This window comes from Neolamprologus multifasciatus, chromosome 8 (genome assembly GCF_963576455.1).
Source record: "Neolamprologus multifasciatus chromosome 8, fNeoMul1.2, whole genome shotgun sequence".
Lineage (NCBI taxonomy): Eukaryota > Metazoa > Chordata > Actinopteri > Cichliformes > Cichlidae > Neolamprologus > Neolamprologus multifasciatus.
The window spans coordinates 19,553,696-19,580,578 of NC_140446.1; the positions used below are offsets into that span (position 1 = coordinate 19,553,696).

The following is a 26,883-nucleotide window of genomic DNA, read 5'->3' on the forward strand; positions in this document are numbered from 1 at the left end:
ATGGATGGCGGTGGCCCGAGGTTCATCTGGAGGTGAGGTTAAAGGAGGCGCAGTGGTCGGCCTGCCGCCTGAATGCAGGACCCTTCAGTGTTTTTCAAGAGTCAAACTGCTGCTGTCATACAGATTGAGCAGATTTAGTATTTGGTGTGAAATACAGCTAATGTGCTCCTAAACAGGAAATAGGTACATATTTGTGTGTGTGTGTGTGTATGATTGTGAAGGAGGAAGAGAGTAAGAAAAAGAGAGAAGCAGCTGTGTGGAACAGCATGGATCGTTACACAGTGACACACATGAAAGCATTAAGTATATTCAGGAGCCTTTGTTGAATATACATGGAGCTGTGTGCAGCTTTGTGTGTGTGTGTGTGCATGTGTGTGCGTGTGTGTGCGTGTCTGTGTGTGATGGGAGAGGGAGTATCCTCTCCCATGCTCTTGCCTGAGCTGAGAGTAGTGAGAAAGAAAACAAGAGTGAGAGAGAGCAAGGAGGAGGGAAAAAAAAAAAGCAAAGATCCGTCATCAGTCATTCATGGCTAATCAGTCTCGTGGGACGTGCACAGTACACACACACACACACACACACACACACACACACACACACACACACACACACACACACACACACACACACTCACACTCTCACACACTCACACACACAGTGCCAAGGCCCTAATCCTACAGGGACTGCTCGTGCCTCTGTGTGTGCCTGTCTAAATTTTGGATCCAGGCTGATTAAAAGCAAGCTCTCCCTTTTTTCCCCCCTTTTCTTCCCTTTTTTTTGCACATCTCTCTCTCTCTCTTTCTACCTCCACTTCCCTCTCCTTCTCTTCCTGTCTCCTCTCCTCTGCATCTTTGATTGCCGGTAAAGTGTCTCTTCTCTTTCTCTCTGTTTTTCTCTCTTGTCTCTTTAATAACCACCTACTGTCTTTTCCGGTCGTTTTGATGTGTGTTTTTGTAATGTTTGGAAGCATGCATGCATGCATAATACAAGGACTTCTTTGTGTGCGGATGCTCACATACGTATGGCTTTTTTTTTCTCTTTTTTTGCTTTTTTGCTCTCCATGTGTACGCGTCTGTATGAATGTGTTGCTTTCTCAGAAGCTCCCAGTGCTGGCCTTGCTGCGTTTTATCATTTTGCTTAACTTGTGCAGGCTCTGTCTTTTTTCAAATCAAATAAACGTTAGTGGAGCAGATATTAACGTTGCATCCAAAGCTAGACTACAAAATACTCAATACAATGCATTTCTGCACAGAAGGGGAGAAAAAGAAAAATTAGAAATAAGACATATATCTTAAATAGTATAATCCTACATATTTCTATATATTTTTATATATATAAAAGAAAGCGTGAGAACAAAGAAGCAGCCCTGTGTTTTCTTTTCAGTTGTGGCATACTGATTTATTTTGCTGCTCGGAAGGCTGCAGTTATGCCAGGATGTTTACCTTTTTTTCTGATAGGGGATTTCTCAACATGCAATGTGACGTTGAGTTTGGTGTGAAAATTCTTCTTTTAAGTCTGTGCAGTTTGGGGCATTCAGGGAAATAGTGAAGCGCTGAAGACACGACATGGCTTACAGCCTGGATTTATCTTTTTCTTTTTTTATTGTGATGTGAGAAATTATTCAGTGTTTTCTTGCAAAGAGGATTTTTTTTTGCACCATCTTAAAAACAATTTAGCAAAATGAGCATTTTTAAATTATTATTATTATTCTTTTTAAAAACAGCATTGCTCATTTGGTTTCCTTTTACTAAAGCGTTATAGGCATTTCTGTCAAAACAACGTAATATCAATTCATCACCTTAACACTATGCACAGTGATGCTCTGTCATTCTCAAAGGTCCAGTCTGGTCTAGGAAAAAACCCAAGTATTAAAAAAAAAAAAAACCCTCAAAATTCCATATATAACAGCTAAGAAATAATTAATTGGAGCGATCCAATAGCCGAGTGCTCAGGGGACATCCCAACTGAACACGCACCCCCCTGAGCATTGGATTCCTGGTTAATAATCCCAGTGGGATGACTATTTCCTGGATGTCATACCTGTGCTCTCTCTTCTGCATATTCAGATTTTTTCTTAAAACAAACAAGCAAATCATAAAAAAAGGTTTTTATTATTCACAGATTTGTTGCAAATTATACCTGAACAAAACTGCATTATTTGGGTGAACAGCAATAGGCATGTCTACATTATCCCAGTACAATAAATAACAGTATTGTTTTAGATCTAACTATCAGTTTCATTGTAGATTATCAGAAAAATCCATGGTAGTCTAAAACCTTAAGGTATGTCATTTAAGATCAGGTAAGACGGAATAAAGTCCAAATTCAGGGTGAAATGTAACCTAATAAATTTGACATTTTTGCTTTACAATTAACAAATTAGGACTTGAACTCTTTCAGCTCTGTGTTTCATTAAAATGTTGATGATTGATGGGCAGATGTTATTCATTTAATCTGCACATCTGCGAGTTATTATTTGCTGTTGTGGAGAGACACATTTAAAAAGTGCACTTTAAATCTGTGTACATTTCAATCTCATAACATTTCGAGCGTGTTTTTCCTGACGTTGGGGATCTTCATTGGTTATTGTTATTTTTAGAGATTTGTCTGTGATACGTTCATAAATAACGTATGAAAGCTGAAGTGATTGGACTCTTTTGATAAGGATTTCTTGTTTTTAAATATCTGAATCGTTTTTAAGCAAATGCCAAATATTGGCACGTGAGGATTTTCTGCTTCTTTTTGCATTATCAATTAAATTTGAAGCTTGAAGGTTTTGGCTGCTGGTTGGAGAAAGCAAACAAAACAGTTTTCCCACAGTACGAAACAAATCAAGAAAATCTGGCAACCTTATTGATGACAATAATAATCAATAGACTCTCTAATCTGAGGTTTCTTCCCTTTGGTTTTTTTCTACCTTCATGAGTGTCTTCATCTTTCCTTATGTTTATATTTCCCCCCCTCCCCCCCTTCCTCTTCATTTCTTCTCTGTGGATCGCTCTAATAATCTTTTATTCCTGTGTAAATATTACAGCAATGAGGGAATATAAAGAATGGAAAAGCCGTGCTGAAATAAGGTCAGACTGGGTTATTCTCACCTGCTTTCTCTCTCTCTCTGTGTGTGTCGCTCACTCTCTCCCTCGCAGACTCCCACCCTTCTCGCTCGCCCCATCCTCTCCTCTTCCTCCCTTGTTGCCTCTCTCCCTCTCTCTCCCTCGCATTTGCCGTCTGCTGATCCCGCTCCTCTCTTGGCATTCAGTCTCCTCTCTCCCTCTCTCACACACACAAACACACACTGACTTTCTGACGCCCACACACACACATGCGTGCATTCATTCAGTATACTTTGCAGACACGAGCGTACGCACATGCACATATACACACAATGACACCTGCACGTCGAGTCGTTGAGGGTCTAATTTAAGTAAAGTGCTTCTCTAGGAACCACAACCCCTCAACTCATGATGATGGAGGATGATACGGCACACCAGAGTCGAACACACACACACACACACACACACACACACACACACACACACACACACACACACACACACACACACACACACACACACAGTTGCGCAGGCACATTTCCTCCAGTGATACTGGGATATGAGTCTCAGTGGTGTAGGACTGAGGAGAGCTCTGCAGATGGCTTGCAAGTAGCATATTTCAAAAAATAATGTGATACTTGATCCCTGCTGGGAAATTCACCTTTTTCTGGGCTGCTGGCAAGATCTGACTTTAGGGTCAGTTGAAGCACTGGCGGTAGCCGGTAGGGATTCAGTGTCTCGCCAAAGGACACTTCAGTAGGGTGGATGCTTGCTGACATGGATGTGGTTAAATCTGGGTCTGCTGGTTAAAGGATGCTGTCTTCCCCTCTGCAGCCGTCCTCCTGCTTCGCTTCTGCTGCGTAGGTGTGTTTGTTTCCACTGGAGTCTGTGCTAACTTTAGATGAAGCGGGACTGTGCTGCACTCCTGCTGCAAATCTCGGGCTGCGATCTGTAACCTTCATAGTAACATAAATAGATTCAAGTCTTAACTTCAGCCTAAGATAAAAGGAAGAGTATTTGACATGGCTTACATTTATTTCTACATCACTTAAAATAACTAGAAGCTTTTCCCTCTCTTAAGTATTTTTTTCCACATTTAAAACCAGCAGTATACTTTGAAGTAAGATTTTGTTACCGATTTTAGATCACACTTGCTAGTATTTCCTGTAAATTAGGAATTTCTTTTTTTGATTGGGGACAGAGCTGTGGTATGTTATCAATTCTTTAATGATCACAAGCAAGTGTAGATACCACAGTCATGGTTATTTACACATCCTCTGGAATAAACGTTTGCACGTGGAGTCATGTGTGTATCTGGCTTCCTAAAAATGTTAAGTCGATAAACTAAATATATATATATAAATATATTTCTCTGCAAAAGAAATGCTCTGCTCTCATCAGCAGTTCATTATTTGTCCTTATATATAAATAAAGGTGTACTAAACAGCCAAAACAATAAGCGCAAAGAGGCTAAAAGGGGAGTTTTGAGCCTCCCCTTTCATCTACGAGCCGCATAGGATGCATTGTTAATGTACAATACTGAGTGCTTCAGAGGATCTAATACAATCTAAATACTGACCCGTTGCCTTGCACAGCTTTGACACATTGTTTACCTAAGGTTGGGTTTCAATCATATTTGTAATCATAAATTACTGTTGATAAGTAACAGGGCTGCGGCACCAAACCACAAGTGTTTATTAAGGGCAGCGTCTTAATCTGTTATATAAGGAGTGAGTATAAAGGGCTAGGTGTCAGAATTTAATTGTGTCTTAACTTCAGCAGATCGCATGATTGGATATGACTTGATATGAAGAAACACACTCTGCTCTCAGCTCACGGTGCTGTGTTTTCTGTTAGACTCACTCTTCCTGGCGTCTTGACCCCCAGGTGTATTTAATCCGCACACAGGTCCATGCAGCTTCGAATCATTATAGCCTGTGTATGTGAATGTGTGTGTGTGTGTTTGCTGTGGCTGGAGGCTGAATGGACCACAGAGGCGTGGCACGGGCATGTCAGACTGGATGACGACCAAATCTTCCAGAACAGGCTTCTTCACTCTATACCAGAGCTGCAAAACCACTGTGGTGGTAACTGTGGGGAGTTGGGGGTGGGTTGGTGCTACATACACATCCCTGTACACGCGCGTGCGCACACACACATGCGGAATTGCATTATTGACCCTCACCGCGGGCTTTCCTGAAATATCAGCAACCTTATGCTTTTGATTAGTGTATGTCTGCATGTGCCTGCACATACCATTTGTGTTTCATTCTGACCCAGGCAGCAGACCAGTCTCATATGACCCCTGTTCTCCAAATTCCCATGTTTTCCTTGGTAAAACCTGGAAAAACTTACTCTGACAGCCCCGCCGCCAAGCCCTCCCCATCCACCCTGCTTCCTAAGAATCTCTCCTGTTGTGAGTTTCTGTTCTTCGAAGCCATATATGGTCCTTCCTGCAGCCGCGGGTGGGTGGGTGTGTGGCGTCCAGAAAGTCTGTGGTCAAAAGCAGGAACATTTTCCTCTTTTCTCAAAGTTTAGCGGTGCGTTTGTGGACTATGTTCGCCAGTGGAAAAATCGGAACAACTCCAGAGGGTGTGCATGTGTGTGTGTGTGTGCGTGTGTGGGGGCTCGAGCCGGGGGTGGGGTAGGCAAGGTGCAACGTTTTCTTCTCATTGTTCATTTAATTCTTCCAGCTTTTGATTTCATTTAATCTTCATGGAGCAACAGCCAGCAGATTCGGTGCTTTTTCTTTTAGGATACTTGCTGTTGTTTGATGTTAAAACACACACGTGTAGGTGCTGTGAGATAGGAATGTTGCTACAGCAGTGAATGTGCAGAGATGGTAGCCGAGAGAACGTGTGTGTATCCACGTGTGTGTGTCTGTGCGTGCTTGTGCGTGGATGGCGAGGCTCTAGTCCGCAGCCTGGGAGTCAGGCTTTGAGCAGTGCTGTTCATAGTCTGCTGATTTATGCGCCTCACAGGGAAATCTCTCATTTGTAGCTCTTTCATCTCATTTTTCCCCTCCACTCTTTCTCTCTCTCTCTCTCTCTTTCCCTTTCTCTTCCTCTGTCCTTTCTCTTCTTCCCTACGTAATGTGATTCAGTGCAGCTGCTCGTCCCAGGCGACATGCCATGCTTTGCTTGCACACCCTACTCTCTCTAACATGAATGAGTCAAGAGGAATCGTTGATGAATAATAAGATAGAGCAGAAGGAAAATGCTATCTGGATCTAGTCGAGCAAAAGAACTCCTTTTCTCCCCTGAACATATTCTTTGTAAGCACCGCTTGGGCGCTTACTCACACATTGAATGTGTTTGTGTCCCCAGTGCCATAATGCTTTTATGGACCTGTGTGCGTGTGTGCGTGTATGTGTGTGTGTGTGTCTAAGCGCCTTCCACGAATGCCTTGTTTGAGTAGCCCTGTCACTTGTGCAATTCCGTGGTGTCAAAACAGATCAAAAAGGTCTGGCTTGACTCCTGGCCCTAAACACACAGACACACACACACTTAGATATACACACACATGCACATGCACACACACAGACTGAAGGCTCAGTGCCAGGGCCCTTGGTGGTTGGAGGCTTATGAAAGGGTCGGACTGACGAGAGGTTGCCAAGTGTACGGCAATAAGCGTAACAGCCAAGCTAACGAGAGTCAGAACCTCTGACACACGCGCGACACACAAACAGACACACACAGAGTGCAGTTTCAGACTCTCGAGTTCTTTCTGCGAGTGACAGCATGTGTGTGTGTAGATGTGCATGTAGGAGAGAGTTCAGTATATCAGGGAGCACAGAGGCTTTTATTAATTGGCAAATGTGACGATACAACACAAGAGGCTATTGATCTTCCATCGGATGGAGATTGATTTAACTCATCATCCTTCCAGGTGTGTGTGTGTATGTATCGATCACCAGCAGTCCATTCAGTCAGATGCAACAAAGAATATACCTCCATCACTTTATCTGTGTTTGCTTCTTTTACCACAGGACTTTTTTTTTCTTAACCACTTGCAACAAATCTGCCTTCCTCTTCCCCTCTCTCGCTTCTCTTCTTCATCTCCCTCTTCTTCCTCTTTCGAAGAATGAGAAACCTTGGGATGTTCTGTCCTGTTTCATGCTTTTTTTTTTTTTTTTTTTCACAGTAAACTTCATCAAGCGCTCTTCAGTAGCTGCCGAAGCACACAAAAGAGGCTGCAGAGTTATATCTTTTCTCACTTTTAAGCATTTTCGTCTGAATTGACGCATTATATTGCATATAGTGTAACTTAATTGGTTTAACAAATGCCAAAGCAGATCTTTTTATAACGTAGAAAAGAGAAAATAACCTTGATGTTTTGGCCGCATTCCTTCATCAGACACTTGCCTTGGATTTCTCTATGAAAGGGTCTATGATGTTATTGTTTCTAAACATGACTGCCAAGGTTTTTAAGTAGGCCTGATTGGTTGATCCTTGATTAAAGCAGTCACGAGTTCACCTTTTTTTTTCCCAAAAAAAAAGGGCATTTTCATTGTATGGTTTGAGTCAACATTCCTCTTGGTACAGTTTAAAGGTTCCCCCCTTAAATAGGCCCATACGATCACTCTCACTAGCAACTGTGTTCTCATTTTTAAGTTCCTTTTCTGTCATTCTTTATGTTTATATATATATATATAAATATATATAAATAAATAAATAAATATATATATATATATATATATATATATATGTATGTATAAACATATACAGTTTTCCTTCTGGAGAGACAGCAGTGTAGTGGTGACTGTGACCATAAACGATGGCGTGTAATCCTGACATTTATCCTGCTGAATTGTCTTGCTGGAAATAAAACAACATCCATATATATATATATATATATATATATATATATGTGTGTGTGTGTGTGTGTGTGTGTGTGTGTGTGTGTAATTTAATTTTTTGGGCCCCATGTTATCCACGAGAATACCAGAAATATGCCAAGCCACAAAAACCTGCCCAGAAAAGTAAGGCACATATCCAGCCCCTTTTTTTCTAAAACAGTGTTTAAGTGTTTTTGAGTGGATTTTCCCCTCAGCAAATCACATTACAGTCAATCATGAATAAACTAAAGCAGATTTTGCTCACTGTAAGTACAGCTGCCTGTATTACTGTGAATAGAAGCTGATTTTTATTACTTTGGATTGTCAACATCGGAGGATTCGCTGGCTGTGTGTTTATACACTTTTCCAAGTTACAATGCCAACTTGGAAAAAAAATGGGAGGGATACGAATATGTTTTCTACTTTAATTACTGCCATGGAGACTTCATGTAAGTATCTACTTAGTTGGGAACTTTTATATGTGGCAAATAACACATGCAAACACAGAGATAGGTGGTATACAATCCTAGTATCACTGGGGTTCACAATGTATATTTGAATAAAATGGATATTTGCAGCTGATCAGAAGATTAAAAGCACTCATGAGTAGTGTCTGCGCTCCTTCATTGACTGAGGCTAATTCAGCATATTTGCATTTGTCTATTGGTGTTTCTGCTGAGAAAAAGGGGAAACTCCAAGTGGATGCAGCGGTGACAGATGGAAAGGGAATGTGTGGATCAGAATAAAACAAAGGCGGAAACGCAGGCCAGGAGGAGAGGAAGAAGGGGAGGAGAAAAGAAAAACAGGGACAGAAATGAGGTTTATGTTAGTGGCTGGCCTCTGAGATGATTTTCCATATCAGCAGGCCAGAGAGACAGAGTGGGCAAATATGATTTTCTCCTCAACTCAACCAACAGAAAACAGACAGAGAGGGTCAGGAGTCAGGTGACAGGAAAAGGGAATAAGGGGGGGGGGGAAGAGGAGAAAAACGAAAGTAATGAGTAAATGGAAAAAAGATGGAGAGATGGGGGAAGGGCAGAGATCTGATAGGGGTTAGAGATTAAAGAACAGCTGTGGGAAGAAAGACAGGAAGGAATGCAAAGTATTTACATTGCTAAACTTAAACCACAGCACTACTATTTGAAATAGTCGCCTAAGCTTCTTTTTCATTCAATACAATTTTATTTTGTGGCCAAGATTTGTATTTCTTTTTAAAAAGCCCATTGCTCGTGTGAAAGTTGTCTTTCTTTTCTATCGTCTGTTGCACAAGACTTGATACAGGTAGCGTTATGTGTGCATCAGTGTGTATTTGACGTGTCAGTGTCAGTATACGTCTGTGCGAGAGTCTGCATTGCCAGGGGCCTTGAGAGCAGCCTTATACAAGCTGTGTTTTATTATGACTGGCTGAAAAGGCCGCTGATCTACATTTGTACAAGACAGGATTTGGAGGGAGGAGGGGGGGGGGGGGAGAAAAAGAAAACACTGCAACGATCTGCTGTGAGAGAGGAGAGCGTGCGCGAGAGGAGGGAGGAAGAGAATAGGGGAAGATGGAAAATGAAAGTCTCGAGTGTCTTTTTCGTTTCCTACAAATTTATTATGACTACAGAGGCTGCGGATATCAAAAGCAAAAGATGGAAAGATTTCGACTTTTAAATATTCTGGCTTGTGTGTGTGTGTGTTTGTCTTGATCACTGTGTGTGTGTGTGTGTGTGTTCTGATGCTTGGGATCCAGCTGTATAAATAGACACACACACACACACACACACACACACAGATTTGTCTTTTAATACTCGCTGCTACCCCATCTTGCTCTTGACTTATCCCAATACCCGCCCTCTTGCATATGTGTGTGTATGTGTGTGTGTGTCAGAGACAGATTGGCAGACAGCTAAAGGCACTTGTGGTTGTGGTTGTTAGGGCATCGGGACGTCGTTGAGGTGAGGGTACTGTACGCGTGTGTTCCTGTGTGTGTGTGTGTGTGACTCAGATGTGGACTGTTGTGGTTGTGGTAATTGCCTCTGATGCGACGCAGCGTTTATGAGTAACGACCCAACCCACCACCTCTCTCTCGCCCTCTCTTTTTCTCTCTCTCTCAATCCCGTGACTAATTACCTGATTCCCTGTGGATTTGTTTCCTCCTTCCCCTACAACTGTTCAGTTTGTTCCACTAAATGAGAGCATGCTGATGAGCCAAACTGAACTGAGTCTTCTTGCTCAGTTTGCCGAAACTGTTACAGCATGAGATTAGACTTGCACTCAGTTCCGTGTAAGAGCTGAACTTGGTTGTGACCCCGTGTGATGGTTTATGAATGATCAAATCTTTTGAAGGTGCAGAGCAGGCCCAGCCGACCAAATATGTGACCGCAACAGCAGACTCGTGCTAAGACATGAGATCGAGTTCTATAAATACTGTACCTCTGTTTTGTCTCTTGTTGATTCCTTTACTAGTGTAGGAAACTTGAGTTGAGGAATCTCTTGGGAAGTTGGGTTTGCATCTTTGTTCAATTTTTCTGCGAGGAGTTGCAGTGAGTCGGCGACATGTCATTTCAGCAGTTTTTGCAAACCGGTGTTTTACTTGTAACTACCTAACGACTTCTATCCCACCACTTTATCCCTTTAACACTGATTCTATGCTGGACTCGTTGCCAACCGGCGACTTACAGCTCAGTACATGATAACGGGATTCTCACGTTACGTCAGCAGTGCACACACGTGGTAAAGCTAGAATTATGCCTTTGCTTGTAGGCAGCTACAGTATTCAACAGGGGAAGGCTCAGGTAATTGCGAGGTTAATTTGTTTATGCTAGCACATATAACACCACCTCACGATGATTCGAGTCAGCTAACCAGTTTTTTTTATATGTTATATCTTAAAATTCTCGTTCATGCTTGTACTTGGATGGTGCTTGTTCTGATCACAAGTGGTGAATGTAGCTTAGCTAAAAATTTAAGCTAAGCTACAAGCTAACCTAAGTGCCTCAAACTAGCTTGCTTCTAATGGCCACCAGGAGTTGACTGTATAGAAGTTCATGAGAATATGAATTTGCTGCTCACGTGATCTCTTAACTTAGTACACACTTTGTGGATGAGTTTATGATCTTAGTTGCTAGTTTTAAGTTTTACTGAATACAACGCAATGTGCGGTTTGTAAATTATGTCCCCTCTTAGAGTCGGAAAGGAGGATAAAGCAGCATGTGTTTTAGGGTGGCTGTCTTATGCTTGACCTGTCTTTATGCAATGAACGTGCAACGTCCTTTGGTTTCTCAGTCGCATCCCACCTCGTTTGTCAGATCTGATCTCAGAAGAACAAGAGAAGGCTTCAGTAAATATTTCTCACTGTACTTCCCTCACCAGCGGCTGATGTAATGGTAGCTATGTCCACTTTCTATTTGCAGCCTATGGTTCTGATTCATGCAGGAACAACCACTCTTAGACACAATGGAAACGCTACATTACCACATCTTCTATGTTGACCACGTGATGCACATCTACACCAAAAAAAGCTTTGGCATAATAGGAACAAGCGTAAATAAATGAATACATTCACACAGTTGTGTGATTATTTTACCCCAATCATAAGTGGTGAGATAAGAAGTCAGACCGCACTACAAGCCATGGTTATTGTGGTGCCTTTATTTGCATATTTTGTAGACTTTAGCATGTACGTTTGTGTTCGTGTTGTAATTAAATGTATATATTTAGCACTTTAGGCTAAAAAAGATTAGAAGTAATATTAACACAGTTTGCAGGGCTCAACTCTCGGGGTTTGTGTTTGAGTAAAAGATTTAGGGGGTAAGAAAATGTTTAGGTGTCACATCAGGGGGCTGGTTTTTCATGCAAGGTCAGCTTAAATTCAGTAAGTGGGGCTTTCACAGTCACTTGTGTTAGGCGTTAACGCTTTTTAAAAATTCTCTCCACCAGTGGGAATTAGCCACAACACCACTTCAACCTTGCAATCTTTTATTTTATATCTCGTCTTTCACTCTGCTACATGATAGCTATTTGAAGAATAACAGCTAAAATTGCCTCCCGGTGGCCCGAGTCGTTCAGCTGTCTCGGTTTGTCATTTGATGCTAATTCTGGCTAAGACCTGGCATCAAAGTAATGAAAATCATCTAAGGTTAAAGGTATCATCTTTGATTAAAAAAAATAGTTTAATGTCACATTCATGCCTGAGACCCCCATTCTATACCCACGAAGATCAAAATGGAATTCCTGAAGGTTTTTAGTGATTGTAGTTTTAAAGAGAAAAAAAATCCGATCTGTGTGTCACATGGTAAGAGGAAAAAAATAATCAAAATTGGAGGACTTCCATCTGCAGTGCGAATGTAGCCTGAGGGGATTAATTTCTCCTGGGCAGGTCAAAAATGAGTGTTATTATTATTTTTTCTCAGCAGTAGTCAGTAATATTAATATGTCTGCAACAAACTACATCTCTTTCTTGGCACAAGGTAAAATCAAAGGCGTTCTCAAGTGATTTACAGGCGTGTGTGCTCATTGGCACCATAGCAGAGTCCCCATGACTCCCCTTCCCCCATTTATTCCCCTATCATTTCTCTAACCTCCAGGCCCTTTCTGTGTCCCTCAGGTGCCTCCTTCATGGGTTCATTCCTGGCTAGCAGCCTCGGGTCCCCGTCCTCCCACCCCACTCACCCCTCAGGACCTGCTGCCTCCCCTTCTTCCCCCTCCTACAGGTCTGGACCCCATTCAAGCGCCTCCCCTATCTGGTACCCACATTCGCATGAAGGTAAGTTTCACACACACACACACACACACACACACACAGGAAGCAACGCAGAGAGCTTGGGTCTCTGGTTAATCCAGGGTCTTGGTTTGGGATTAGATTGTGATGGAGCCATTAAGTGGTTTAACCAACACTGAGCCGAGGCCAAACACGTGCAGCAGTGATGCCTTAGATGATGCTACTTATGGAAACACACACACTTCTTGTTCTGTTTGTTAGCAAGCATGCGGTTTTGTGTTTGTGGCTGCTTTCTAGTTCACCATGTTCAAGTACCGTGTCAAAAACTGATGAGCAACCAAAATATTTCCCTTCTCTCTGGCCCCAACCCATAAAACAGGCCACACATGCACGCTCAAACCTCAACACAGCGTAAAAATAATGTTACAATCAGAAATTATTTAAGAAAATTCTTCAGGCTTTCACCCCTCCTCTCTTTTAGGAGGGTGACCCCACCCCCGGTAAACACACATAATCACACACTGAAACTCACCCCCATTTCCAGCATCCTCTCCCTTTCCACAACCCCTCCCCCTTCTGACCGCAGCCCCACCCTCAGGGCCCCTTCTGGGCTAACCGACCTCCAACGGCCCCCTTCCTGATCAGACACACACAAAATGTGCGCATCCACACGCATCATGTCCTCTTTTCGACTGTTAACCGTTTGTGGTGAAAGACTGAGCTTGACTTAGTTATCTGTCCCTTTCAGGTATGTGTATGCATGCTGTTTCTGTGTGTGTGTGTGTGTGTGTGTGTGTGTGTGAGACAGAGAGAGAAAACGAGACAGAAAGAGAGAGGATTTCTCTTTTTGACAGTGAGATGGGTCAAAGAGATAACTTCAACAGAAAGACAGTTTCCGCCACAGGCTGCGTTTCTTAACTGACTGAAAACGGCCAGAATCAGGATTTTCACGTTTCACTAGCTTTTCACTAACTGATCGCTGGTAAACAGTAACACACACAGTGACGTCCCCTCAAACCACTGCAGATGAATTAAACAAACAGCCAGTGCTGATGTCGATATCATAAAAAGCAGTGACCTTTAACCAGCTATCTGACACATGCAATTATAATTTTTTCACAGCATTTGAACACTTTTAGCACGTGCATTTAATGAAAACAATAGACTGTGTACCATTCGGGTATGGCTGTTCTACTATCCTGATCTTGTCCTTGCTGACTCATGGATTTCAAAGCCTATTGTGTATGTAGTACACCTGCACTATTCCTGCCAAGACAAGCCAAAACGCCTACTGTAAAAAAAAAAAAAAAAAAGGCCTCCTCTGACTCACTTTACCTGCCAGTGATGCCACTAACTACTTGAGCAAACAATAGCAAGCTCATACATTTGTCACTTTAATTGCCTCTAACCCTTACCTTTAATCACTCTGAACCAGGAGAGTAAAGAAAGCAAGCTCGGCAAAGCAAAAAACATCCCCTTCCCTTCCTTCTCACACCCTGCTGGCGACCAAGTGTACAAACACTGAAATTTAATTTGGACAAACACGCCGCCTGTCACTCACGCTGGCGGTACACTTCTCCACTCTGCCCCGAGTTTATGTTTTAAACACTAGACAAACTCGCAAGAGCTGGGTTTTTACCTTAAGGAACTTCTCCCGGTGCCTCTAAAGACTTTTGTCTGTAACGACTGCCTCACTCTCAGCTCGTCTAGCTGCGAAAGGACTGCAGTTGAGCCCTAAAAGTGAGCACCGTGTGAGCTTCTGTCTTAGTTCAGATTCATAGAAAGAGTCAGAGGCAGGACCTGAACGGAGCAGCAGTGAAAGGAGGCTAAGAATGTGTGTGCGTATCAGACGTATTTTGTGTGTGTGTGTGGCTCAGCTTTGATGTTTGAGCACACACACTTACGCAGGAGTGCACGCACCCACATGCACAAACACGCGCGCACACACTACAAATGATTGTTTTTAAGAATTCAAGCCAGGGAGCTCCGGTAGGCGGTCTGCCAGCTGGCCGGAGTCCAGAGAGTGGAGCGTAGCCAGCACGGAGAGAAGAAACCTGGCCGATACACACACACACACGCGCGCACACACACACACACACACACACACACACACACACACACACACACACACATAAAGTCACAGATGAGACATATTACCACACACCCACACCAATACACACAGACACTATTATAGCCCCTTGTGCGCTTGCTTTCTCCTCTCCACATCTATCCTTGTTTTTTTCTGTCATTTCTCACAAGCTCATCTCCTTACTTCCCCTTACCCTGTCCTCTCATCTTCACCATCTATAAGTCCTCCACTTCCCTTTGACCCCCGACCCCCCCTCACACACACACACACACACATTCCCCTCTCCTCTCACCATACGCCTCACAGCAGCACCAGATTGGGGGGCTTTTCATATCGACAGCTCTGTTTGTCTGGTGTCTTTTTTTTGTCTCCCTGTTCATTCAGTTGCTCACCTTTCCTCCCTCCCTTTTTTCCTTTCCTCTTGCTTTTTATTCCTCATCTCATTTTTTGCCACTCTGCCCCTCTGCTGTCTTTACTCCCTTCTCTCTTGTTTCTCATCCCCCCCCCACCCCTCCTGAGTTTTATCACTCGTCATTACCCGGGGGATTGCCCTTAGATGGCTGATAGAGCCTTTTGGCTAATTGTTGCCATTTAGATTCACTGGTTGTTAACCAGTCAGAGTAATCACACACACACACAAAAACACACACACACACAGGCACACACATACACACAGTGGCGGGTATGACACATTTGTGCTTTTACACTGCAGCGTGAACACAGAAAGCCCCCTCCTCCTGACACACACACACACACATGCTGGAAGCAGTGAGGGGGTGTTGGTGGTTTTGCAGTGTGACTGTGGAATGCGTAGGATGAGTTTTTATGGAGTGCTGTTTACTTTGGCCACCGCTGTTAAACTTTTAACGGCTGCCAATTAACAGGCCGGCAAGGACACTCTGTGGGGCATGAAACCAGCTGCTGGAGAACACACACGCATACGCAAACAATCCCAAGCCATTTTTCTCTCCACAGTGCTGAGACGTGCACCTCTTGTATGGTGTGTGTGCGCGCGTTCACGTACCTATATGGGATTGTGGTTATTTTTGTGCGTTTTCTTTTGTTTCTCCCATCCAATAACACCCTTCCCCAACCATATACACACACCCACAGTGCTGTTCACCCATCAATGCATCCAGCCACCCCCCTATCAACACAACCTCCAAGACCTCCTCTATCCCACGATGCAGTTCAATGTCCTTGAAGACGAGGAACAGAGTGAAACGACCATTTACCTCCCAGTGACCTCATGGGAGGACCCCGTGTGTGTGTGTCTGTGTGCGAGTGTGTGTTTTAAAGAGGGGGTGGGCTGTTCAAATGCTTCATAATGTTTGTCTTGGGTTTGGGAGAAAGAGCAAATTCCATCCAGTAAAATGCTGCAAACACTTGGCAGTAGCTGTCGGCTGTGGTTTTTGTCACCACTTTGTCCACTGTAAATAATGTCAACTCATCTGGCATGTTTGTGCGAAAGTGCATTTATGGTGAAAGTAGCTCTAACCGGACATGTTTTTTTTTTTCCTGCATTTTCCAAAATGGCCCCGTTCCATGATAGATTGTAGAGATAAACTGTTTGTTTAGAGGGCTGCTGAATGTCAACGCTGCAAAGAAACATCAATTCTTTCGTGCTCTGCCTCCCACTGACAGGGTACCCCAGCTATTCAGGAAGTCTAGCGTCTCCTTTTCTCCCCATGAGTCCCCTGGATCACCATAGCAACAGCCTCTATGGACAGCACCGCTTCTATGAAACTCAAAAAGGTAGGTGTCTGTGTGTGTGTGTGTGTGTGTGTGTGTGTGTGTGTTCATGAAAAAAATAGCTTTTTATATACAGGCCATCCCTAAAATGCTTAATCAGCATCACCACAGGAATAAGAACACCTAGATACTCAGAGTCCAGTTATTCAACATGGTGCTTTCTTGTCTCTTTTATGCAGAAATCACTGTAGGAACACATTTTTTATATTGTTATTTTAGTAAAATTTACATTTAAATAAATGTAGAGTCCTATAAATCTTCAACCCTAAAGATCTATTTTATCCTCTATATTTTGTCCTTTTAGATCACTTCTACCTGAGAGGCCTTCCTCCTCAGCCACCTCTTCTCTCCACCAGTCACAGCCTTCCTCCGTTGTCCAGGACCGCTCCAGGACACCCACTTGGCTCTTGCAGCCGGGAGACAGACAGCGGGGGAGTTGGTGGCAAGAGCACCAAGGATATTGGCGAGAAAAGCATTTCGTCTGTGTCAAAGGAAAAGGAGCGATCGAGCAGCAAGGAGAGGCACCAGGAGAGCAAAGACAAACTTAGTCATCACCATCTTCATCAAATGAGCCCTGCTACCACTCCGTCTGGCCACCACCAACAAGCTTTCCCCCACCCTGCCCTTCTTCCTCACCTCAACCTCCAGGGAAGGGAGGAAGACCACAGACACGCTGCAGAGCGGTATAAAGAGTACAGAGACAGTGACTCGGGCAGTCAGGGAGTGAAACATATGAGTGCCTGCAAATTGTCCGTTGGCTCGGGGGCAGAGGCTGGCTCTCGAGGAAAGGCGGGAGCACTAAGTAGCTGCGGTGGCGGTGCGGGTAGACCTCTATCTGGAGGCAGCAGAAGGTGCTCAAAAGATGGACCTATAAATGGGGAGATGAGGATCAGCGAATCCTCGACTTCCTCATCTGAATGTATGAGACGGGGGACGGCTGCAGCAACAGCAATCTTGGCACCTCCAACTCCCCACTCAGTGGCTTCCTACTCTATGCCTCCCCCTCCTCCGCCGCCACCACCTCCTCATGCCTTGCATATGGGATCCACGGTTGCGGGAGGGTGGTTACACCATGCCCATCATCATCCTCATCCTGAGTTTTACTGCTCTCCCGCTCCCCTCACACTTACGCCCTCCAAAGATCCAGTATCCACACCTGGCAGGGAGGCAAAGGTCATTGGCCCGACTTATGTGCCCTCAGTGGGGCCATTGGGGGACCTGGGCGCTCCAGACTGTCGTGGAGCAGGAGGAGGCGGGAGAAAGGCAGATGATAAAAGTGGAGAAGGATCGCATGAAAGTCTCTCTCATCACCTTAGTCAACTTAGTAGCTGCCAGAAGAAGGACAAATCGCAGCAACACCAGCAGCAGCTGGGATACGGCAAGGCTGACAAACCTCCTGACTGGAGTATGCAGACGCAACACTTCCACAAACAAGGCTCCAACGTGAATTCTCAGCCAGAACTGAGGTCTTGCAGCCTTGAAACTTCTTCGTCCTTCAGAGATGTCGAGGTTGTGGACGACGTTTACCGACCCTCGCTCCCGGCAGATGCCCAGGAGAAAAAGTCAGGTGAACAGGGCTTATCAAAGAATTGCCCCGATGCTAGCACTTCTCCCTTGGGGGACTGTTCCCACTCAGTTTCTGATGGGAAGATTGGACCGGGAGCAACACCTTCAAGGGAGGGACAAAAGGTTGCAAGGATAAGGCACCAGCAGCACAGTAGCCACGGAGCATGTGCAGAAGACAGGGGGAAAGACGGAACTCAGACAGCACTTTCATGGGGGGCACGAGGAGACCACCAAGAGGACCAGAGAAAAGGTTCGGTTGGTAAAGGTGAAGTAAAAGGGCTGAGCAACAAAGCTCCACACAATGATCCCAACCAGCCACATTCGCAACTGCCTCCACCTCTGTCCTCCTCATCTGCCGACAGTGAAGGGAGTGCCATGAAGAACCTCATGAACTACAGCTCCCAGCAGCCTTTGCTTCTGCCACAGAGGAGCCCCTTTGGAGGTCTAGGCTGCCTCGAGCAGGGTGGAGACAGATCAGAGAAGGGAGACAAAGGAGGAGCTAAAAGCAGCACCTCCCAGCAGGACCCTCCCAAACAGTCACTCCCTCCTCGCCGAAGCTCCGCTAACGAGGGGCAGAAAAGTGACAGAGGTGGAAAGGAGGCAGGGGAAGCAGGAGAGGGGGAAGTTCGACAGCCTCCAGTGGGTATTGCAGTCGCAGTAGCCAGGCCCCCCCATCGTTCCCCAGACAGCACCCCTGGCCACAGCAGGCAAGGCAGGGTACTGCACAGCATGAAAGGTCAGACATCATTTGTGCTCTGTGCGCTGAAAATCAAAGCAAAATTTCAACATGAGGCTACATTAATGGAGAATATCAACAATTAAACGCACAAGAACAGCTGATGGTGTTCTTGATTCACTTTGACATCTGATATCTTTAGAATGACTCCAAAAACCCTCCACACTACTTATCATTTAGCACGTTCAAGAAGAAATTTATTACAAAAGGCAGCCATTGCCCTTTCAGGCAGCAGTCCCCAATCCCCGGGCCATGGACCGGTACCGGTCCATGAGAGTTGAGGTTCGGGTGTGAAATTGATGGTTTTCAGGATTTTTTTCAGTTTTTAGCGTTAACTCGGTTTCCCTAGGTCTTTTCCCGTGTGTTATAAATAAATCTTCTTCTTTTTTGGTACCGGTAATGGTTTTATTTTGTTGTATTTATCCACGACACCTTAAAGGCCGGTCTGTGAAAATTATTGTCGGACATAAACCAGTCCGTGGCGCAAAAAAGGCTGGGGACCGCTGCTTTAAGGTATATTTTGACATAGAATATATGGGATACATTAAAAGTTAGCAAATTCCATGTAATCTATGTAGACCATGTACTGTCTTTTGCTGTGCATTTATTTCCTATACCTGGTTGGAAATTGTTTACATCATTTGATTGTACATGAAAGTACCGATAAGTTATATGTTTCTCGTGCTGTATTTGTGTAATTCAGGGGTGTCACGCCCTGTGTATCCTCTTGGTCGGGAGGCTGAGGAGAGGAAGAGGATCAATGAGGATCAGATCGGTCTTCATCACCTGGACAGAGACAGAGAAATGATCATCAGGTACTCTTAAACACATATTAACACACACACACGCATGCACACACAAACACGTACGCACACGTTCACACACCAGCATCTGTTCATTTTTGCTCTTATCTGATAAGCTGTAGTTCTTTTATTCTCGGCTTCTCTCCTCCAGTCTGAAGCTGCGCATCTCTTCTCTCTCATCCCCTCACTCCATTTACTCTTCTCACCCTTTGATGTGGTATTTCTGTACACCCTCACTCTCTCGCTCTCTCTCACTTCTCTTCTCTCTCTTTCTACCTAAGATGAGATGTGGTGCATTAATGTTACGGGGACTAATATGGATGTCTCTGAAGTATTGGGCTCTTATTATGTAGTCATATCAAGGGAAGAAAACATATAATGAGAACTCATAGACCAGGCACAAGGTGATGGCTGTTCCTGTTGCCGTCACATTTCCTTTTTCTCGATGATTATAATGGCGGTAGTGGTAATGAAGATGACAAGGATGAAGATAATGATCATAATGACAGTGATGATGGTGACAATAAGAGGGATAATCAAGATAATGACAAAGTTCATACCGCCTACTGCCACGACAGGGAAAACAAGGATTGCATGGAGTTCGCCAGGATCCACCCTTCCAGCAGCTGCCACGGGGATCTGACCTCTCACCTCTTGGTCCCCGGAGGAGCGAGCCAGTTGGGGGCTGATCCCGCTGCACATGCTCACCCAGCTCACCGCCACTGGATGCAGAGAACAGGAAGTCCATCCCTCTGGATGGGGCATTCATACGGTGAGTAGAGATCTAACTTTATACCTTCAACTTGTTCTGTTCTTTTGATGCCCTCCAATAGACGGCATAAAGTTATTTCTTTATTTTTTGTTGCAATTCCAAGTTGCTATATTTTTACATTATAGGTCTGAGTCACGTGGGAATGACTCCAGGGTTTCCTCCAGGTCTTCCCAGCACTCTGCAGCCTGTCTTGGGGTCGCTTACCCAAGACCCTAACTCCCCACTAATGGTTCTTCCAACAGAACCAGGGCCTCATCATCACCTTGGTATGCTAAGCATCCTCATACACACATACTCCTCCTCCCCCTTTTCATTTGTATCATCAAAGCCTCTGCCATTTCTCTCCCAGAGTTTTAGTATCATTGGCTAATCATAATATAATGCTCAACTAAGTCCTTCTGTCAGTGGGACCATGTTTTATAGCTTCGTTAATGGGAGCAGCTATTCTGCTGCCCCCCCTCTGCGTGTGCCCGGCATTATGCAAACCATTTTAACTGGCGTCTCATCTCTCTTGTGGTGGAGCACTGATGTGTTTGGACTGGACTTTGTGCTTTCTGTGTGTGTGTGTGTGTGTGTATGTGTGTGTGTTTAAAGTTGTGTTCACGTCTGAAACAATACGATATGCGAAGAGTTTTATTGGGCACCTCGGCCATTGCTGGAGAGAGAAAAGTGTTTGTCTTTGTGTGTGTGTGGTGAGTGTGTGTGTGGTGAGTGTGTGTGTCAGCGCTGCTTTGCAAACAGGCTGTGAAATTTAATTATCTCCCGCCTCCCTTGCCTCGCTCCGTGAGAGTTCCTGTGGAGAGGGGAAGTGCATCCACTGAACCCTTCCCCTGGGAAACATTAGCCCACTCAGGCTAATCTCACAGAACAAAGGTTCCCAGCGACAAGGCAGCCAAGGAGGGATGTGTGTGTGTGTGTGTGTGTGTGTGTATGTATACTCATATGTGTGTATTCACATTCATATGTGCTAAGGGAGAGGATGTGATGAAAATATGTGTTTCCCTGTAAAGAAAACCTGCATAGAAAGTGTTAAAAGTGGTGATTACAGGTTGTTAATCATGCATTCACTATTCAGTGATTGTGTCTGAGGCCAAAACACAGCTCATTCGGGCTACAAATGGTCTATTTTCAGTCTTGCAACAACATCCATCAATGTCTTTCTTCATACTTTTTACAGGTTTTTTTTTCTTTAAATCAAAAGAAAACACTCAGCAGTTTCTCTCATTTACAATTTCTACTCTAGATGTTCTGGAGCCCTCAGGTCTGTGGCCTCCTGTTTATGGAGGCAGAGGCCCCCCTCCTCACCTGCAGCATCACCCAGTTTACTCCCGCCCCTCCTTTCTACGGCAACAGGAGCTGTACGCCCTGCAGCAGCAGCGAGCCATGGAGCATATCCAACGCCAATCTTTAGGACAAGTAAGACCAGTATAAACCAGAAACCTATGACAATGAGTTATTATTGTGAAACTGTGGACAAATGAGAATTGGGAAATACTCTGAAGTTGCGCAATGGCACTTCTTCCTCGTTTCAGCTGTTACGACTACAATACGCGACCACTACTCAATTGTTTGAAGATCTCTCAGTGCAGATATCCTGACTTCTTAACACTGAAAGAAAAACATATGCAAAAATCACACTCAGCAATATTTATTTAAGCCAATGACTTCCTCTTTTGTTGGAGAATGGTTTTACTGATAAAGACACATTGATATGTTGCTTTTGCACTTTCACATTTGCCAGATCATTTGGCAATCAAACGGTGTGGTCATTTCTACAGTTCTTCTTCTCCTCCCCCCCCCCCCCCCCCCCCCCCCCCCCCCGCTGCTTTTCTGTCATGTTGTTTTTCTCTTTTTTTCCAGAATTAATGTTTGTGTTTAGGTGCTATTTGGCTTGTCTTATACAACTGCATTTCCTGCTGTCATACAGTCGTAACTGGCCATGAAGATCAAAGTGTTAAATTAGCATCGTGTAACACATTTAAAATGTATTCATCCAATCATTGTAAGGATTACTTCTCAATCGCTTGTTCTCCGTTTCTTCTCTCATAGAGAAAACATGATGATAGCACTATCACCCTGGAAGATTCAACTCATCAATCTCCACCATCCAGGACTCCCTCTTCTTCTTCTTCATCCATGTCCACTGCCTTCTCCCATGCAGCCAAACCCTTCTCTCACACCCCACCTCCACCCAAGACATCCACACCATCTCCGGGAATGTGCCCCACTAGCCGTCAGTCACCCTGCTACCACTCCCCATCCACGCTTCCGCACCCGCCAAATCCTCTGACTCCTGCACCGAGCCCCGCTGCAGCAGCTCCCCGGTCCCCAGCCCTCAGCCCTGCTCCTTCACACCTCTCTAAAGGACTGGAGAGGGGCAGTGACAGAGGAGAGGGACAGCCACCTCAGGACTACCCACAATCCCTCGAGCCAGGTTTGTGTGTGCAGAAGCTCCCGTAGGCTCGTTAATGAATCCACTGTCTGAACTGAAAAATCTGTGCCAGCAGGCTGGACCATCAGATAGCATAAAGATGGCGAAACAGGACACAGAGACAGACAGACAGAGCATAAGAGAAAAAGAAAGAGGGAGAGTGATGGAGGCCGCTGCTGCTGAAATGCAGCACTGGGCTTTGAAGTGTGGTATTCTTTTGATTTTGCAGAAATTGTTTGAAGCATGGCTGGTCCCTTACTCGGTGTGTCCTTGAGTGTATGTGTGCACTTTTTTTTTTCTGTGCGAGCCAAAGAGGGACAGCGGGCAGGCAAGCCATTAAGGTCAGAAAAAAGCATATGGGCACTCTGTCCATGTATGCGTGTGTGACCTGCCAGTGTGCATATGTGTGTCAGTGAAGGTCAGTGAAATCTTCAGATAGAGCCTCCTTATCCTTCAGGGGTCCTTGAGAAGAACACGCGGAAGGATACGCATTCATCTGGCTGCGTTGTCAGGGGGGCGGAGGGATATCATCAATAATAAGAGAGCAGGGGTGACAGGGCTGGCGCTGCAATCACAGGAAAACGGCAGGGTGTCATCAATATCCCACCTAGATCTATATACTTACACTTCTACACCCACACACACACACACACATGCTGTATAATACACACCACTGTGGGCACATTGTGTTTTCAGCACCTTGCTGTTAATGTATTATGCCAACTGTAATCACTGGCTTCATCCTGTCTACCTGAATGGAATTGCAATGAATTTAAAGAACAAGAAACTACAAATATTTTCTATTTGTTGCAGATAAATACATTTTGTTTTCCCCTATTTCAGGCTGATTTACAGACTTTAATGCTAAGGAAACTATTTGACCAGTGCGCTCTCTCCTTTTCTCCCCCAGACTTGCCACCTGTTTATACTTACCCTCCGATCACCATGGGTTACAAGGCCGGGCCCTCGCCTCCAGAGGCTCGACTGGCTGAGCAACCTATGTTGGAGGATGAGCCGGCAGAGCCTGACGCTAAGTCCCTCCCACACCAGTGCCACATCAAGCCTCTCACTGTTGAAGTTGAAGAGCTGGGGAAGGAAGACAATGAGAGGGTCTGTGAAGTGGTGGAATCCCAGTGTGCACTTACAGAGGAGGCGAAGCAGGAAACAAAAGGCTGCTCGGTCTCTCAGCCTCAAAGTGAGATTTCTGGATTGCCGCCATGCCCTTTCCCAGCTCCAGTCCCAGATCCAGCCTGCTCAGCCACAGCCACAGGCAAAACCCTAAAAGTAGAGCTCTCCCTGGGTTGCCCGGGCCAGCAGGCTGGCCTGGAGGAGCCCCAGCTACCCGAAGAGCAGGAGAATGATAGGGAGGATGGAAAAGAGGACATCGAGGGGGATGAGGGAGAGAAAATTCATCCCAAACCAACAGAATGTAAAGTCTCTGTGCCTGGAAAAGTCGAGGCAGAGGAGGATGGGCACAAAGAAGGAGAGAATGTAGAGGTAGTGGAGGATGAGGAGGATGATGAGGGGGATGGGAGAAGACCAAGTGAGGGCTTGGTGGAATTAACGTGTAGCTCTCCCGCTCCTACCACATCCGCCGACCCGATCGTCCCTCCAACGGCAAGTACAGCAGCCCAGCTCCAAGGGGCCTACATGTGGAGCCTGGAGCTCCTAATCGCCGCAGCTCTGTGTGCCACCAGAGATGCCTTGTACCCACCTGTACCTGTTGACCAGGCCCCGTGCCCTTCACCCAACCACGGCATGGAGATGCTGGGGGAACTGGCCGAGCTTGAGATCCAGCAGAGGAGCAGGGCGAGCAAAGCAGGTGAGAAGAAATTCATTTGAGAATGCATCGTCTGTCTGTGTGTCTGTGCCATCACGGCAAAAAGTGGTCTAATCTGCTAACACATCTACAGACATTGGTCCAATTCAAAGCCTATGAAATGAAACCAAAATAGTTCTAAACAGCCCCAATAATTAGGTCTGCCTTTCTTACATTATCTTCTTATAGTAAAAAAATACTAAAATGCCCTTGAAATTGAGATCAAGGAAAAAGAAAAGAAAAAAACTGTCACCGTGCTTTTCTTCTTGCTATACAATCACACACACTTACAGTGAACACATGAGAGAGCTTTGGGAGATGTGTGCAATCCAGATGTGTCTCATGTCACACACACCAACACACATGCACAGACACAAAAAATTTCCCACTAACTATCCTGCTTCCTTCCTCAGCTCTGTTTCTCCGCTCTTGCCTATAGACCAAATTTTTTCCCTCTGGGAAGGATGCTTATGTGTATATGCCAGTGTGTGTGCATGCACGTGAAAGTATGTGTGCATTTCGAGGGGACCCAGAGATGGACAAGCTAAGCTTTAGAAACAAGCCAGGACGCGCACACACACACACACACACACACACACACACACACACACACACACACATACTCTGCCCAGTGTGTCCCCCAGGCTCTGGCGTCTTGCTTTGCTAATTAGACCCTTTCCTTTAAAACACTTCTCCTGTAAGCGCTCCTATTTTCCTCTCGTCCCTCTGAGAGAAAGTGTTTTTATTTATGCCAGCATCTGTGTGTGTGTACGATTTGTACGTGGCGTGCACGCGGCTGTGTGTGTGTGTAAGCTGTTAAGTAATCCCAGATGAATCCCTGCTCTCCTCCATCAGAGTCTACGTGTCTCTCCACCAGGCTGCTTGCTCCCTGCCTGCGCCTCCTCCCGCCTCTCCTCCCTCTTTGTTACCCCCCCAACACACGTCTCCTTTTTCTTTTTTCTTTCTTTCTTTTTTTTTTTATTTATTAAACCAATGTAATCTTGTGTGTAAATCCTGCCTCTGCAAGCCTTGTTGACGGAATTAATAAGTGTAAAAATCATAAGTCGCTCAGCTGCTGTCTGTGCATGTGTGTGTGTCAGAGATACAGCGCGACTGTGCATTTGTTTACATGTGCATGCACGTGGTTACCATGTGTAATAGGTGTGAAATCAATAAGCCCTGTTGTGGCGTGGAAAACGTTCTTCAAGTTGCAACACATTTATTTAACCCCCCCCCCCTCCTGCTCTGACCTCATCGCCGAGAATGTTATTAATACCGCTGATGGCGTTTTTGTCATTGTGAATGCGTTGGGGGAGATGAAACCGATCCCAGACAGATGCGTTTATGGCATTCCTTGATGCAGAAGGATATCTCAGCTGTTCACTGGAGATCACAATTACAGATTAAGGAATCAAGAGATGTGCCCCCACCCCTTCTCTTCTTCATGAATTATCGCCATTACTTCTATTTACACGTAGACAGAGGAGGTATTTGTGTAATTTATTCCTTCGCATTTCCTTTATTTTGAAATTTCACACCAATAAATTCCTTAATGGTCTCTAATGATGACTAGGTCCACAGCAGCTGTAATGGTTTTTAATTTTCCTCTACTGTTTTTGTTTTTCCCCTTGAAATCCCCTGTGCCGCCTCTTATTACACCCTTCACCCCCGTTAGAGACACGGTATGGTATTATTACTGTGCAAAGATGAGTGTGTGCGTGCGTGCATATGTGTGTCTGTGCGCTGTAGGCGGAAGGTATCTATCGATTGTGGCCATCCTCCAGGATACTAAACTAGGTGTGGTGATGTCAGTAGTGATGTCATCCTGTCAGGGTAATCGGAGCATGCCATTGGCTCAGAGGTCTGACAGATGAGACGGCATTGACCTCTGCGAGCCGGGACAGGACAAAGCCGCATCTCTCAGCTCCTTCCCGCTTGCTCTGTCGCTCTCCGAGGAGTTACCTGTCAATCTCACATCCGTTTGTTCACGCACGCTCTCATTTCTCTCTTCACAGACAAAGACTGCCCTCCTTTTTTTCGTCGCTATTTGCCGTGTTTTTCTGTCTCCATCTTCCACTCACTCACACACACACACACTCACACAGGTCTTAATGATGTCAGGTGTCAGTGAATGGGCCGGAGTGGCTCCAGTACACAGTGTGAGTGAATGAGGAAGACCTCTCCTCACCTGCCTCTCTTCTCCTTTCCTCGTCTCCTTCTTTTCTCTCCTCGTCTTCTTCTCTAAGGGGAAATTGGATTCTGTCCATGTTCATAATGAGGAGATGTAGGAGAATAAATAGATAGCTCAATAAACACTTTGCCTCTT

The 26,883-nt window shown here is 45.0% G+C and overlaps 1 protein-coding gene across 4 annotated transcripts in view; it reads left to right on the forward strand.

Annotated features, from left to right (window-relative positions):
- bahcc1b (BAH domain and coiled-coil containing 1b) overlaps positions 1–26,883 on the forward strand; it is a 62,749-nt gene that overhangs the window by 18,884 nt on the left and 16,982 nt on the right. For all 4 annotated transcript variants that reach the window (XM_085170256.1, XM_085170255.1, XM_085170254.1 and 1 more), the window contains 9 exons: positions 12,476–12,634; positions 16,323–16,433; positions 16,735–18,732; positions 19,436–19,547; positions 20,114–20,307; positions 20,433–20,573; positions 21,551–21,723; positions 22,357–22,741; positions 23,649–24,560. In XM_085170256.1, the coding sequence (XP_085026382.1) occupies positions 12,476–12,634; positions 16,323–16,433; positions 16,735–18,732; positions 19,436–19,547; positions 20,114–20,307; positions 20,433–20,573; positions 21,551–21,723; positions 22,357–22,741; positions 23,649–24,560 (4,185 nt within the window). The remainder of the gene's footprint in view (positions 1–12,475; positions 12,635–16,322; positions 16,434–16,734; positions 18,733–19,435; positions 19,548–20,113; positions 20,308–20,432; positions 20,574–21,550; positions 21,724–22,356; positions 22,742–23,648; positions 24,561–26,883) is intronic.